Here is a 17,131-nt window from a genome sequence, read left to right on the forward strand (position 1 = left end):
GGTAAAACGGGCGGAGCAAGTTCTCATCCGGGGATTTACAGCGAACTTGCTGAGAAGCGAACTTTGAATTGGAACAGGACTTGGGCCGTGTGTGATGACGTTTCATGAGTCCACGAGCACAGAAGTCCACACAAGTACACAAACGGCTGCAGTGACCCAGCGGAGCGTTACTCCCACACAAAGTGGAACTCATACAGCGTGGCCTCCAGATTTCTCTCCATCTTCCTGCATATTCCTCCAGGTGAGTAGATAAAGATGTCTGTGAGGTAGGTCGCCGTAGATAGTCGTGGGGATCTTGTTTATCATGGCACAAATCGAGGGATTAAAGTTGATTAAAGGTGCATTATGCAACTTTTAAGTAAACTTTTATATGTGTATGTATTTGACCTTTCAGAGACCCAAGGGCTGCTTTCCATCACAGTGGCCCCTAAGATGCTCATGGACCATTTGTTTTTACGGTTTCTAGTAGCCTGGCCAGCCAGAATACAAACATTTTCTATTATTTACACAGATTTTAAACATAGGTGAATTCAACATATGTGTGTAACAGCGTTTTTAATCAATATCGTTTGGAACACCTAGGACAAAGAAAACCTTTGAGATGGCAACAACAAGAAAGTTGTCTTGGAGAAGATGAAGCATCAACATCTACGCAGGTGATAATTCAGTTCCTGTCATGACAACGCGCTCTGTGATTGATATATAAAACTTCCCAAGAGTTGATTGGCCGTTTGGAAAGTTCCATATGGTCCTGCTTTTGAACAGAAACAAACAGCAGGAGTGGATGGCTCCTGCTGTCCACTTACTGGAAACCAGGCAAGGTTTCTAGTAGGTGTTCACTTAGTGATGTGCGATTTGTGACTGTCACTTTGTCACTTAACTGAATCAAGAGTCATGATTCACCTCCTCCATTAACTCATTCACTTGTTTGGTGCAGTTTTAATATATTAGACGCCAATTTGACCAGTATTTCAACCTGGATAGACTCAAAACAGACAAAAGCAGCGATTAGGAAGATTTATTGACATGTATATTAATTTTGGCGATCAGACCCCGTGTAGACATCAATGTATGAAAGTCAGTCTGGATGAACAGCTTGGAGTTAGGGATGCCTTCCCCTGGAGCCTGGACACTGGTGGTGGTATGGGAGACCCGTGAAGATGCAGCAGGGAGAAGCCGTGGATGGAAGAGGCGGAGATGGGGTGGAGGCGGGTCGCAGCCCAGCTGGGAAGCAAACAAACCATGAATGCTGGGGCTTAAAAGCGGGACCGAGGGCGATGATTGGCTGCTATGGAGGTGCAGCTCTTATGCTGATGGCTGAGGTGGAGGTGTGGCCCTCTCGGAAGAGATCATTGGCTGGAGGTATGTGATGCTGAAAATCGTCTCCCAGGTTGAATTAACGCCTTGGCTTCATTTTATTGTTCCCTTGTCACACTAGTTGCTCCAACATTAAGTGATACTACACTGAACTTTGTGGTAAAAGAGATTGGATATTTCTGTACAAAACGCGAGTTAAGCCCAACACACGCGAGACGCTTATTTTAGTGTGGAGGCTGCAGTTTTCATTCACTATGATATTTTGCCATCCACCCTAATGTTTTCATTGGTTTAAACAGTAGTTTATGTAAGAATGACTCAATGAATCAAACGACTCAAAACACCTGATGGTGAACTTCATTTAAACTCGAGTCAGTAAAATGAATCAAACTTCACATCACTATTTTCTCCGCTGATTGAACTGTCTAGAAAACTTACGAGAAAGCACTTGATCCTGGAACATCTTCGGCCCCACCGGGATGGAAAGCAAAGGCGCTAAGCTAACCACCCATACAGTCACAGGGCCTTCAGTCAGAATCCACAATGTAAATAGACTTGAAATACAAGAAAAACCAATACATAACAAAAAGGGTTTCCAAAGCTGTTTTTACGACAGAAAATGACACAATCGGATCGTAGTGTTTTGGATGGGTATCTTTAATCTGGTTTGGAAATACAAGTAATAGTAATGTGTTAGTGTGTTTCTAAGTAAGGCCTTATACGCACATCACTATTGGTTTGCCTCACAGGTAGGGATGGGTACCGTTCGTTTTTTTTCGATACCAGGTACTTTAACGATACCTGCTTTTTGGTTCCGGTGCCTTAACGGTACTTTTTTCGATACCTATGTTATTTTAATTCAATAAAAATAACGTATTAAAAGTATAGTTCAGGATTGTTTTGAGCACAATTTCCACTTAAGCAGTAATAAAAAGAAAGAAAGGACGTTATTACCTCTTAATCTGCAGAGACAGGACAGATCCACATCAGGACATGGTTTTCTTTCAGCGAAACTTTTCTAAACACACTGTGCTGTTCGACGAAGCGAAAGCAACTTCACACGTCAAAGATCCTCACATGGTGTGAGCGCTCACTCTGCCACTAACAATTTACCAAAACTGGACCAACAATGTCTAATACAGAGTGAGCGCTCACTTTCAACAAACAACAAACAATCTTTGATATTCCTGTCGCTGCAGCTGCTGTAAAGTTGTAAACAAGAGCACGTAAGCTCAGCCTCCGGGTCTGTCGCTAAAGGTAAAGACGTCTTTCTTATTGTCACTGCTCTTTTTTGCTTTTCAATTTGACTAAAAGCTCAAGTTTCTTATTCAGTCCTGGTTTAGTCCTGGTTCATAACTGATTTTGTTTAGCTCTGGGTTTTACAACCGGTGTAGTCCACGTCCTGCTCAGTCCTGCTCAGTCCTGCTCAGTCCTGACGCAGACCGCGGCTCTGCCATCTCTACAGAAGTTTAGCAAGTTATAGCTTTGCTTCGCTATAAGTTAGGCTACATCTATGAAATATATCTTTGCTTCGCTCCATTTGCGCTGAAGCCGCTCAGTACCTGCACACGTTCATGTTGCTTTTTTAAGACTCGCTGAGGGTCATATATTGACGTTTGGAGAGAAAAAGAACCGGAAGTTGGCGCCGAAAGAATTAAAAATTTTCGATACCGCCTCCGACCGAAGCTTTTCGGTCGGTTCCAAGTAGGAACCGTTTAACGGTGCCCATCCCTACTCACAGGAAGGCAAATGTTCTACACACTGACAACAGCCTAAAGCCACACTGAAATCCAAACATACACATGTGCAACTATGACTTCAGCCACATGTAATGAGTGGAGCTGCTCAGGAGCATCTGCGGTGAATGATGGCGACGCCGCACTCTTCGTACTGAGCTTTGCTGATCCACCTCTCCTCTGCGGGCAGTCCGGCCAGGATGGAGCCCCCGATCCACACGGAGAACTGCCTATGGGCCGGAGCCAAGACCTGCAACCACACGTCACAATTCAATAGATACTCAATAGACACTCGGCAACATGTCATACCAGGGCATGTGGGCTAGCCGAGAGGGAGGGAAGTATGTTATGACAATCAACATTTTTCCCTCTTTTAGCCATTTTCTGGTGGACTATAAACATATTTATCACCCATCAATAAAGTCAAGTTTTTTTTTCACAGCAAATTGTCCAGTAGATGCAAAAAAATCCTGCACTTGTAGCTAGCGTTAGCATATGTAGCATGACGCTAATGTTATTGTAATGTTATGAACTGTGCTCTACAAATAAACTTGCCTTGCCTTCAATGTTGCATTCGCCCCGTCGTTTCTATGGTTAAAATGCTCTCACCAAAGGCCTTTAATAAAACTCTAGATCAGACATGACGCTCGTTGACGTAGCAAATGTGGCGGCCGGGGGGGCTAACCCCTATAGCACCAATGCAAAACCAGGAGCAACATTTTCATAGATTGAACGGCAGAATGTGACACACTCATTGTTAGTGACTGGTTTATTACTTCTAAGTCTCATATCTCCGTCTGGATCAGCTCATTACTTTGTTTTGTCCATTCTTTCCCCGGGTTCAGTGATTAGCACTCACTATATCACTGTCCCATGTTCAGTAAATATTGGTCATGTCGTGTTAAAAAGTACAGAAATACCGTTTAAATTAGAAAACAAATGTTATATTTGATATAAATAGAAGTGAATGATTTGAAGTGTTTGACAGAGGAAACTCCATGAACAAATGTAGCTGAAGTCTGTGCCTCCGATAAAACTGGAAAAACATTTAAAAAAAACTTTATTTTCTTGCCAGTTCTGCGATAACGTCAGTCACAATTATCAAAGAGTCAAAAATAACTCAAAATAGATCAAAACAGAATCAAGGAAATACAGTGGGAAGAAAAAGTAAATACATTGTTTGGAATTTCTTACATTTCTGCCTAAATTGATCAGGAAATGTTGTCTGATCTTTAAAATCTATTAAAATCAGAAGTGAGGAAATCATAAGTGAATAAACAGCGTCTGCTTAAACTAATGCCACCCAAACATTTACATTTAATCATATTTGTATTGGCCATAAAGGAGGAGAGTGTGGAATAAGTAAGTACACCCCCTGAATCTGACTGAACTGCAGCAGTTTTGTAAAGAGGAATGATCCAAGATTCATCCTGATCGTTGTGAGCGTCTGATCTGCAACTACAGAAAACTTCTGGATGAAGTTATTGCTGCCAGGTCTTTCTACAAAACATGTTGATAAACTTGTGAATGAATTTGTCCATTGATGATATCACGTTGTCCAGGCCCTGAGGAAACAAAACAGCCCCACACCATGATTCTCCTGCTCCAGACTTCACAGTGAGGAGAGTTTTGATGTTGTTTTTTCCTCCACACATGACGTTGTTTGTTCCTCCCAGTGTCCAAGTCCTCTTTCACAAACCGAAGCTCAACAGTTTAGAAAGAACAGACAATGTCATGTCACAATGTGGCCGCCAGAATAGCCATTCGTTCCAACGTGTTACTATGGCCATGTCCGATCTCGAGTTTTATTAAAGACCTTTGGCTCTTACTGTTTGTTTGCTTTTATTTCTGAGCACTTCATGATGAAAAATCTGACCACTGCTGTGTCTGAATGTCCTCACTATTCCCAATATAGTGAACTATATCATGGTCGTTCCATTTTGCAGTAGTGTCCGAATGTCCAGAATGTCAACATTTCCAACAATGTATTCTGAAAAGTAGCAATGGTCACTAGACGGTGAAAATTGCGCCCCCTCTCAGGCAAAAAGGCAATAATCCAAGCCGTTTTCTGAGCTGACCAATATTTATCCATAAATATTAAACTGTGTCTTGAATTTGGTCGGTCTTTGTCTCAGATATACATTATTCCCGGACTTTAGTGAACTTATAGTAAATGTAGTGCACTCTTTCTGCTGGAGTTTTGGCCTCTGGTGGTGTAAAAATGTATTACAGGTATGTACAACGGAAGGATCGTTCACGTTCACTATGAATAACCGTCCAAATGTAAATAATGATGTGCCGGCAGTACCTTGACGTCGGCAGAAGGTCCCAGAGCAGTGACGTCCTTCTTCAGCCGCTCAGCGATGCCCTGGAACAGGCTGCTGCCTCCGGAGACGACCAGGTTCTTCCACAGATCTGTGCGAATGTCCGCGCTGCACTTCATCACACACTCGACGGCCGCCGTGTGGAGGCCCAGACACGCTTTCCCTGGAAAAAACACATCCCAATGTTTGTGTGAGTTCTTTGTCATCCAGGAGTTTCCAATCGTGAAGTTCAATTTGTGGACTTCACTACGAGATGAGTATGAAGACAAAAAATATCAGCACAGTCCAGTTGACGACTTAGAAAACCTTTACTGATGGTTTCACTATAATTTTCTCATGGTATAAGAGGATAAGGTTGTGGTAATGTATTTATTTCCTTGTAGAAAGAGTAAACGTCTCTGCTCCATGGATCTACATGAGGGGTGTTAATCAGGCCCTTGTCCTGTAGAGCATACATTCCAGACTATGTAAAAAAAAGTTAGTCTCTAGTCCATTCCTGTGCGGAGTTATGATTTTTTAAAGAATAACCAGAGCCAGCTTACCACCACCGAGTGTGGAGTGAATGAATAATGACTATGTAGTACTTTGAAGAACTTGTGACACAGGCTTGTAAAGTGCAATACAAGTGTTAGCCGTTGTTATTAATGAAGCTCCAGTTAAGTTGGGGCTTTGACCAAATCACAGCTCATTATTATTCATTTATTGGAAACTTTTTCTCTATAATGCGGCCCACGACCCGACTGTGGGAGCTGAATTTCGGCCCGCGCCCCAAAATGAGTTTGACCCCCCTGATCTACATTGTAGACGCAACATTTGTGACTGTAAAACAGGTCAACTCTCACTATGAACTCCGGCTGAGATGAATTCAGGTGAACAGTCTGGATGTGTGACGGGTCTGGGAGAGCTAGAAACGAGTTTAGACAATGAGTGAGTCATGGTTTGATAACAGAGTGATTCTGGTTCCCCTAAAGCTTGTCGACTAAACTAATACAAAAAAAACAAATACATTTAAATCATCATTTACAGCTTTAAAGGCTCTATACCTGATTTGTTGTCGTCACAAACAATGAAAAAGGAAAGTGAGGAAATTGTCGTCCAAAGTCATACTTAACTTTCCTAACACACTTCGAAACTTCGAAATTCTTAACATTTCACACCCTTGAAGGTCACTGTTCAGGGTCACAGGGTTTCAGTCTTTGGTAAGTTTTCAGGGATCTAGTGTTACGGGACGTGGCTTTAAGGTGCAAACATGTCAAACTCTTTTGGACGGAGTGAATCATTATTTTTGAGGGCCCACCATGAGATTTTTTCTCAAGGCATTTAAAATGACTATTGTATAGTGTACCAGTTACCAAATGTAACTAGAGTTCTCTGAACACGTGTGAACAAAACAAACAACCCCTGTAGGTTTGTTGATGAAGAGACGACTTAAGGTCAATATAAAGTGAGAATATTAATGGTGGATGTAGTGGTGGGTGTGATGATGGATGTAGAGGTGGATGTAGTGGTGGATGTAATGGTGGACGTAGAGGTGGATGTAGAGGTGGGTGTGATGATGGATGTAGTGGTGGATGTAGAGGTGGGTGTAGTGGTGGATGTAATGGTGGATGTAGAGGTGGATGTAGAGGTGGATGTAATGGTGGATGTAGAGGTGGATGTAGAGGTGGGTGTGATGATGGATGTAGAGGTGGATGTAGTGGTGGATGTAATGGTGGATGTAGTGGTGGATGTAGAGGTGGATGTAGAGGTGGATGTAGTGGTGGATGTAGAGGTGGAGGTGATCGAGGGCATGCCGGCTCACCGATGAGCGAGGGCTGCAGCAGGGCCTCGGGGCAGCGGAAAAGCTCGGAGCCGATGGTGATGGTCTTTCCGTCGGGCAGTTCGTAGTTCTTCTCCACAGACGAAGGCTCTTTCATCATCTCTGTCTTGAAGGTCAGGGGCAGGTAGCACAGCTTCTCCTTAATGTCCTGCACCACGTCCCGCTCGGCTGTGTACAGACACAGGGGTCAGGACGGGACGCCCTCACACGTCTACATGAGGTCATCTGGTTAAGCTCTCTACAACTTATAATGAAGTAATGCTGCAGACAACGGTTATGTCCTCTGTCCACATTATTCTTACTTTCTCCTCACCGCAGACCAAACGGCTACACAAACGTGATCTGCAATCGCCAACAGAGTGCACTTTATATTTTACTATAACCTACAGTATAGTAAATGAGGAGTCAAGCCGAGGGCGGGACATTCATACACAGCCAAGTGTTCAAACAGCCACAGTCAGGAGTAGGAGTGTGACAATTTATCGATTTTCCATTATATGCGGGACGATACAATACTTTTTAATCCGATATCGATACTTTTGATGACGTCATGCATATTAATGAGCGACGGCATGCATATTAATGAGGCAACAGTGCGCCACTGATTTCACAGTCAATAGAGGCCAACAATGATCAAGAATTCAGTCAGACCAGCAGGGGGCAGCACTACAGTTTTAAACACTTGGACCAGACATTGTCACACAAATAATTACTTTTAATGATAGTTTTTGTATTCATAAATAAGATTAATTTGGGGTTGAGGTATTCCTTTTTAAACAGGACTGTGGTTTCTTGTTCATCTAAAAAAAAAATTGTGATTACTACTTTTATTTTAAGGACAGACAATGCAACAAAACAACACAATAGACAAATTAGAGTAAGAGATAATATAAAATGAAATAAAATAAAATAACATAAAATTAAATGAAATAAAAGAAAAAATAGTAATTGGAGGCTGTCTTATACTTTACATCATGATTTAATTTTTCTGAAAAAAGAAAAAAAAAACTATAGACATTACTACCTATTGTATCAATATCGAGATATCTGGCATGAATGTTAAGATATGAGATGTTGTCCATATCTTTCAGCCCAAATCTAAATGTAAATGAAGTCACTGACAGATCTATACTTATTTCAAGTGTAACACAGGGATCATTTATAGACACGATGAGTAATGTGTAGTATGTTAAAATAAGGGTTAAAAGTATGGAAAGGATGTATCGTGTGTTATTTTTGTGCAATATATTGATTGTCACAGTATCGGGGAATCGTGAGATAATCGTTATCGTAAGCCTTGGATTGCGTATCGTATCGAATCGTGAGGTATCCAGAGGCACCCACCCCTAGTCAGGAGGTCCCTGAGCGAATGAACAAACAAAATCTTCACTTCTTTAGTGTCAATCCATCTTTGAAAAGGGAAATCCTCACGGTCGGACATCCTGGACTACGAGGTGAGGGCGGCAAATATCAGCTATTCATCAAAGCGCGACACCACGAAACCACTTTGGGATTCAAATAAAGACTGCATGAGAAGTTGCACTTGTGACATACAGCAGACTGACCATATTGTAGCGCAATTCTCCTCACTTGAACTTGAAATAGCTTCTCTTACATTTGTCTAAGCAGATGGCTGGTTAAAACATCAACCACTAATCTTGATCAACAGCGTGTCACAGACTAATGACATGCAGGACATTTGCTCCGATTGTTTCAGATATTTTGGTGATTGGAGTGAAGCCGCTGTACCCGCCGTGAGGATGTTGACCTGATACTCTCCGTTACCTGCGGAGCTGAAGCTGTAGCCTCTCTCCGTCAGCATCTTCAGCAGGTAGTCCGTCAGGTCTCGCCCGCCCAGGTCCACACTCAGCCCGGCGTTGGGCACAGGGAAGCCTTGGTGGAAGGGCACCGTGTGAGTGACCCCAGCTCCGCACTCCGTCACCACTCCTGAGAGAGAGAGAGAGAGAGAGGGGGTCAGAGGAGGTCAAGTTAAACAAGGGTCCTGGTCTCCTCTAGGTGGCGTTGCAGGTCCTGTTTGTCTCACTCACATAGAAGCGTCTGGGCCAATCTGAGGTCGAGGGAGAGCTTTATAATTATTTAGTCATATGTTTCTTAGCCATGTAAATAGTTGTTTTCTGGAGTTTGTTTGGTAAGGATTTAGCTATGAGTTTGTCCATCCATCCATTTTCTTCCACTTGTCCGTTGCCGGGTCGTGGGGGCAGCTGTTGGAGCTGCCCAAATCACATTGCACTAACCCCTTATGGCTCCTCCTGCAGGTGGTGGGTCCACAGGAGGACGGCCTCACGATTCTAACCGGGCCTGTTGGTCTCTCATAAGGGGCTTCACCGCTCTTTGTCTGACCCGTCACCGAGGACCAGTTTGCCCTGGGAGACCCTACCAGGAGCACGAAGCCCCGACAACAGAGCTCCCAGGATCATTTAGCCCCTCCACCACGTTAAGGTGGCAGTTCCAGGATGGGGCTATGACTTTGTGCCATTTCATATTCCCATGCTATAAATATTAACCACTGAACCACCGCATTAACTGAACAAATTTTCTGCAGTACGACATTACCCAAAACTAAAAGCTTCTCGAAAAAAAAAAACCCCCATCAAAATAGCAACGAAAACAAGCCGTGAAAGAGTGACAAAAAATGGCAGAAAAAGTTGGGAAAAAGCAACTCTTTTTAACTAAGTATTTTTCCGTTTCCTTCGGGACAGGTACCTGTGGTGCGACCGGAGGAGAACAGCGACAGCGCCGCCTGATTCACCAAAAACAAGCCGTTGATGTTGAACGTCTCAAACATGATCTGAAAAGACAGAACAGTGAGGCTGAGCACAACACACAAAAGACACCAGTATCAGAATAAAAGACTCTTTGGTAACTGGGTCTTTCTTTTTCCGGCAGCTTCTTTTTGCGGCTCCGAGACTGTTAGCTGCCTCGAAAAACTGAAGATCCAATATCAAAGGAAAGAACTCTTATTTTTAACACTAAAGATACAATAACTTACAATTGACCTTTAGGACTTATCATTTTGAGTTTAAAGTTAAACGTTTTACATTTCTATTCTCAAGCTATACATCCATCTATCCATTTACAAATGTTTTCCTCTGTTTTGCCCAAATATTTTCAAATAGTGTTTTGGGCCATTTTTTGTTAATAATATTATCCCTTTTCTCTTTTCCCAATTTCCCCCTGAATTTTGTCCTAATTTTTATCCCCAATTTTCCTCCATTTTTGCCCAAATGATTCCCCATTTTCACAGACATGTCTTGACATTGGAGATGAACCTGATATCGTAAATGTGCAGATCTTCCAAACATGATTGTTCTGTTTTCTGGTTCTACACAACAAATATTTTAGTGTTGATATCGGAAACAAGTATTGTTGTCGAGGTATCGGTATCGAAAACCAAGAATCGTTAAAGCATCAGTATCGTAAAATATAGCAGGACCCAGCCGGAGGCATAACAAGCTGTGAGGAAGTATTTGCCTGATGAAGGATCTTTAATAACGGTGTCTGACCTGAGCCGTCTTCTCCCGGTGGGTCGCGGTGTTGAATGGGACCTCGGACAGGAGGACGCGGTGCTTCTCTGGCGCCACCTTCAGCTCGTTGTAGAAAGTGTGGTGCCAGAGCTGGAACACAGGGATCAGTGGTGTTCATGTTGTGGACAAATATAATGTAGAGTTTTTCGGATCAGAGTGAGAGTCTGTGGCATTGAGTGTGTCCGCACAGCGCCACCTGCTGGTCATGGAGTGTGCTTTATTAGAATTTTCATTTGAACCAAACACATGAACATATGGACTTTTGACTTTGGAACCTTTAAAGAAATGGAGTGGAGTAAAAGTAATAAGTTCTGAACTCCCCCAAAAAACTATTCAAGTAAAGGTACAGGTCCTTAAAAACTCTATATACGTTTTTTTAGGTTCATTTAGGTTCCTCTACTGAGGGACTATAGAGAGCATCCTGACCAGCTCCATCACTGTGTGGTTCTTCTACAGAGGGACTATAGAGAGCATCCTGACCAGCTCCATCACTGTGTGGTTCTTCTACAGAGGGACTATAGAGAGCATCCTGACCAGCCCCATCACTGTGTGGTTCTTCTACAGAGGGACTATAGAGAGCATCCTGACCAGCTCCATCACTGTGTGGTTCTTCTACAGAGGGACTATAGAGAGCATCCTGACCAGCTCCATCACTGTGTGGTTCTTCTACAGAGGGACTATAGAGAGCATCCTGACCAGCCCCATCACTGTGTGGTTCTTCTACAGAGGGACTATAGAGAGCATCCTGACCAGCTCCATCACTGTGTGGTTCTTCTACAGAGGGACTATAGAGAGCATCCTGACCAGCTCCATCACTGTGGTTCTTCTACAGAGGGACTATAGAGAGCATCCTGACCAGCTCCATCACTGTGTGGTTCTTCTACAGAGGGACTATAGAGAGCATCCTGACCAGCTCCATCACTGTGTGGTTCTTCTACAGAGGGACTATAAAGAGCATCCTGACACCAGCACTGTCTCCTGCCAAAGAAGCCTCCAGCGCATCGTGAGAGCAGCTGAGAAGATCTGTGGAGCCCCTCTCCCCTCTATTAAGGACATGTACTCCACCCGCCTCACCCGCAAAGGGGACCCTACGCACCCATCACACAGTCTCTTCAAGGTTATGCCTTCAGAGAGGAGACTGCGGAATCTACGGTCAGAAACAGTAGCTGTAGTATTTGCAGTACCTCCCAGTAGTTGTAGTATTTGCAGTACCCCCCAGTAGTTGTAGTATTTACAGTACCCTCTCCATGTGGTCCCAGTGGGTTATCAGACCAGGTCAGTGACAGTAGCAGTAACAGTAGTAGTAGTAGTAGCAGTAGTATTTGCAGTACCCTCTCCATGTGGTCCCAGTGGGTTATCAGACCAGGTCAGCGACAGTAGCAGTAACAGTAGTAGTAGTAGTAGCAGTAGTATTTGCAGTACCATGTGGACCCAGTGGGTTATCAGGTCAGCGACAGTAGCAGTAGCAGTAGTAGTAGTAGTAGTGGCAGTAGTATTTGCAGTACCCTCTCCATGTGGTCCCAGTGGGTGATGAGGCCGCGCTCGATGGGGTTGGTCAGGTCCAGGACGTCTCTCTTTTTCTGGGCTTCGTTTCCAACGTAGAAGTCCTTCTCTCCCTGAAACAACCAATGAAAACACAGCTGGTGTTTTAGCCGAAACTATCTTTTGTGACCCTTTAAAGTGATAGTCTGTAAGTTTGCAAAGTGATGAGCGCTGAAAGTAAACAATCCGATTCCTCCCCTCTTTAACCAGAGCAGCCCTTCTTAGTTTGCAAAATGAGGAAAGCAGGAACAGAATTTTAATAAACGATCAAGCCCCTCCCCCTTCCCTCCTGATTGGACCTGACAGGCTGGTTCACAGGAAAAGCTCGTCTCATTGGTCAACTCAGACTCTGAGTAGTTGCTGAGATCTGGGAAGGAGGGACTTTATAAAAAATAATATATCTATATACTATATTATTACTTACTTAATATCACAATGAAGGCCAGGTGGTCGATTTAACACATTTTATATCATTTGTAAAACATTTAGACTTCCAAACTATCACTTTAACGCAGTGGTTTCCAACCGTTATTGTCTTGCGTAGCCCTTGGGCTTTGCAGTGGTCGTCCGTGTTCCCCCCTACCTCAAGGGAGTTGCAGTTTATTTAGAAAGTAATTGCTTAAATGTAGTAGGTGCAGCACATGTTACTGCAAAATATAGCTTTTCCTATAAAAAAAATATATGTTCATTATCATTTTTAATCATCTGGCAAGAGCTTTAGAAATGAGCTCGACACCATCAGAAGATGTGGCCATTTTGGAACCTTTTTCAATCTTAATTGGAAGAAGTCATACTCAAACTATGAAAGGAATATTACTTTAATGCTTGAATAGCTAGAAGATGAATACTATCCATGAACACCCCTGAGCCTCACATTGGTATGGGGACCTCTTGCTCTTTCTCCACCTGGAGAAGATTAAATATGTGTCGGGATAACAACGTTTTTGGCATATTTCAACATAAGATGCTCCATTTTGATTAAGAACAAACTGTAGGTGAATGGTTTTTCACCAAACTGTGTCAAAATAAGACTTGAATAACAATACACCACAGCAAGACTAAAAGTAACTAAAAGAAAAAATGCAGACATTAATAAATCCAGTGCCTTTTTTTCTGTTTCTGTTGAGTTTGTCGATCTACGTCCGATGAGGATTTTAACGATGTGGCGATGTGTTGCTAGAATCACTTAATATTGTAATACAATGCAATGATATATCTTTTTTATTTTTTTAGATATATTGTGCAGCCTTATAAGTGCCATTGTAAATTCGACTACTTTTGCCAGATTTTGGTGGACGGGCTGTTGGTTAGCAGTGGAGATGGGTCGTCATAAGGCTTTATTCAGGATTTTTTTTTTTTATGTTTTTTTTTTTCTCGTTCTCTTTTTTTTTTGGAGGAGGGGGGGTCATGGGTATTTGTATTTTTATTTGGGGAAGGGGGAAATAATAAAATAATAATAAAATACCTTTGTTGTTGACCTAAAAAAACAACAACAACAACAAAAATAATGTTCAATTTCCCCATTATGTTTAATCTGAAATAGTTCCAAGTACCTCTTGCTATAGGTCTTGTACCCCTGGTTGGGAAACACTGCTTTAATGTTGTGGAACAGGAAGCTGATAATGACTGAGTACTGCACTGTACTCCTTTAATTGTATTCAAATTACTCTCACAAATGAAAGAGTAACGATACCAGAACACATTCACACATTTATGAGTTATTATAAGTAGTAAAATACTTATTCTTAAATACATGTATTTTGTTGCTACCCAACACTGGCTGTTGCTGAAGGAGGTCCTGTACCTGGGTTTGGGCGTGTCCCACGACAGAGCGGAACACGGCGCGAGGTTCATCGTCTCCAACAAAACCCGCTTTGGAGGTTTCGGAGCCGTTGTCCAGCACCAGAGCCGCCATGTCTTCAGCTGATTACTGCAGACAAAAGCTGTCATCAGTACCACGTCCCTGTCTGAGCTGTCACCACATACAGTACTATACAAGAAGGTACTTATATAGGTTACCTGTGCAGGGGGGTCAGGTTGTTCTCACACGCTGTGGTTCCACTGGTGATACAGTATTTGTGGCAGCAGAGCAGCTTTATACGCCAAGTCCAAAGTGCTGTGATTAAACCTGGGAGTGGAAAGGCAGCACAAGGTCAATAAAAACACAAATAGCCTCAATAAACCTGTCATGCCTGTTGATCTGTTATTATTATTTTTTTTTTTACCATGTTGTTTTCTCTCTCTTGCTCTTTTTTTTTTTTACATTTTCAGACTCTAAACTGTGTGAAACTGAAAGGCTGTTGGATTGAAGCGTCCTGGGCTGATGGCCATGTGTGTAGCTAATAAGAGGAAGTGTGGTCAAAGCAGGTCCATAAAAGGTCAATCAAACCTTTAGGTCCTTCCTGACACAGTCTGAACATGCTAGCTCATGTGTTCTGATCAACAGTGGTCATGTTTACACTTTTCTCACATTGGCAATATCTCTTAACCCTGATGTGCTTCTGGACACTTCAGGTCGGTTACAGCTGCTGAAAATGGCAGCACTGGGAGATCATGGATTCCTGAGCTTTATGCTTGATTTTTCTCTTTAAAGGAACAGACCACCGTTTTCACATACTGAGATGTGTTCTTACCTGAGCTTAGACGAGTTGATACGTCTCGTCTGGTCTTTGTGCGTGCCCTCAGTCATGCAAAAAGACCAAAGATGTTGTTAGCATTTGGCCTCTCCCAGTATATTCCTATAGCTCTAAACAGGGGTGAAGTTGGAAGCCACCACGCTCTTCCACGGGCACAAAGACCAGACAGGTACGCATCAACTCGTCTAAGCTCAACATATCTCAATATTGAAAAACGGTGGCCTGTTCCTTTGACAGCTACTTTGCCTAATTTCTTGTCATGTCACTTCTCACGACCCTTTTGGACAATTAAAGAACAACTTGTGTCTTTGTCAAATGAGCGTTCTGCATCTATCAGTGCATCAGTTTTATTTCTATAGTGCTTTACAGCCACCACAGGAGCAAAGTTCTCCACAGGCTACAATGACAACACAGGAAGTCACGCTACACGACGTCATTCCCAACATGTGGTCTCCACCTCTCTGCATCTGGAGCCAAACATTTGTCCCCTGAGGCTCTGATTCATTAGGATGAAAATATAGAATTTAATATAAAGGCATGGTATTTTAAAAATAGATGATTGATAATGTTGATTTGAATGTGCCAATTGAAACTTTGGGACACATTTAAGTAAAACGTGACTTGAAGTGCATACGACACTAGACACAACTCTTGCTTAAACATAGTTAACACAATTATATTTAAGATTTTGCTAAAAAAATAAAAAATGGGGGTACAAATGTTTGGCTCCAGATGCAGAGAGGTGGAGACCACATGTTGGGAATGACGTCGTGTAGCGTGACTTCATGTTGTCATTATAACCTGTGGAGAACTTTGCTCCTGTGGTGGCTGTAAAGCACTATAGAAATAAAACTGATGCACTGATAGATGCAGAACGCTCGTTTGACAAAGACACAAATCATCAAGCTGTTCTTTAATTGTCCAAAAGGGTCGTGAGAAGTGACATGACAAGAAATTAGGCAAAGTAGCTGTCAAAGGAACAGGCCACCGTTTTTCAATATTGAGATATGTTCTTCCTTGAGCTTAGACGAGTTGATGCGTACCTGTCTGGTCTTCGTGCCCGTGGAAGAGCGTGGGAGCTTCCAACTACACCCCTGTTTAGAGCTATAGGAATATACTGGGAGAGGCCAAATGCTAGCAACATCTTTGGTCGTTTGGTGTGACTGAGAGCACGCACAAAGACCAGACAGGTACACATCAACTCGTCTACGCTCAGATAAGAACATATCTCAGTATGTGAAAATGGTGGCCTGTTCCTTTAAAGAGAAAAATCAAGCATAAAGCTCAGGAATCCATGATCTCCCAGTGCTGCCATTTTCAGCAGCTGTATCCGACCTGAAGTGTCCAGAAGCACATCAGGGTTAAGAGATATTGCCAATGTGAGAAAAGTGTAAACATGACCACTGTTGATCAGAACACATGAGCTAGCATGTTCAGACTGTGTCAGGAAGGACCTAAAGCACATATGTCAGAGTCAAGGCCCAATCCGGCCCGCGAGAGGGTTTTTTCTGGCCCCTGGGATTATATAATTTTATTATTAGAACTGGCCCGCAGGTCACTGCACGCCAGCAGCATCCAGGTACTTTACAGGCACCAACGCACTACATTTCCCACAATGCAACGGCGGCGCTCCGAGCGGGAGGCCACTTCCTTTCATTATTCATCAGCGGGCATTAGCATCACTTCAAAAGTCAACTTTCAGATAGTCTACCCTTAAAAATGGCAAAACGGAAGGTGGACACTGAGAACCGGACTTTTAAAACAAGGTGGGAGTCGGAGTACATGTTCACGGAGGTAGCTGGAAAACCTGTGTGTCTTTTGTGTGGAGAAAGTGTGGCGGTGATGAAAGAGTTTAATCTGAGACGGCATCATGAGATCATTGTGGGACTCCTGAGGCAGCTGAGAGGTACCGGCAGGCCAAGCGTGCTGCAGCTCGTGTGGTCGCGGAGGCTAAAACTCGGGTCTGGGAGGAGTTTGGGGAGGCCATGGAGGAAGACTATCGGTCGGCCTCGAAGAGATTCTGGCAAACCATCCGGCGCCTTAGGAGGGGGAAGCAGTGCTTCACCAGCACTGTGTACAGTGCGGGTGGGGAGCTGCTGACCTCGACTGGGGATGTCGTCGGGCGGTGGAAGGAGTACTTCGAGGACCTCCTCAATCCCGTCGTCACGTCTTCCGATGAGGAAGCAGAGGCTGGGGACTCGGAGGTGGGCTC

At 43.2% G+C, this 17,131-nt stretch overlaps 2 protein-coding genes across 2 annotated transcripts in view; one reads left to right on the top strand and one right to left on the bottom strand.

Annotated features, from left to right (window-relative positions):
- The window catches only part of LOC306973710 (GTPase IMAP family member 8-like), a gene marked incomplete at its 3' end in the record, with an annotated part of 60,774 nt that overhangs the window by 9,002 nt on the left and 34,641 nt on the right, over nt 1–17,131 (top strand). The window lies entirely within an intron of this gene.
- LOC306969578 (actin, cytoplasmic 1-like) lies at nt 3,107–14,385 on the bottom strand. Its single transcript, XM_079565241.1, has 9 exons — nt 14,303–14,385; nt 14,088–14,213; nt 12,247–12,357; nt 10,721–10,831; nt 9,921–10,005; nt 8,982–9,143; nt 7,179–7,364; nt 5,362–5,540; nt 3,107–3,303 (listed from the first exon to the last, which is right to left on the bottom strand). The coding sequence occupies exons 2-9, from the start codon at nt 14,196–14,198 to the stop codon at nt 3,163–3,165; spliced, it is 1,086 nt and encodes a 361-aa protein (XP_079421367.1). The 5' UTR covers nt 14,199–14,213; nt 14,303–14,385; the 3' UTR covers nt 3,107–3,162.

Source organism: Gobius niger (genome assembly GCF_951799975.1).
Source record: "Gobius niger genome assembly, chromosome: 1".
NCBI lineage: Eukaryota > Metazoa > Chordata > Actinopteri > Gobiiformes > Gobiidae > Gobius > Gobius niger.

Coding starts and splice junctions, on each gene's coding strand:
- LOC306969578 (XM_079565241.1), bottom strand. CDS start 14,198: ATGGCGGCTCTGGTGCTGGACAACGGCTCCGAAACCTCCAAAGCGGGT. Junction 10,832..12,246: donor ACTGGGACCACATGGAGAGG/GTACTGCAAATA, acceptor CCTGTGTTCCAG/CTCTGGCACCACACTTTCTA. Junction 9,144..9,920: donor CTCCTCCGGTCGCACCACAG/GTACCTGTCCCG, acceptor TCTCTCTCTCAG/GAGTGGTGACGGAGTGCGGA.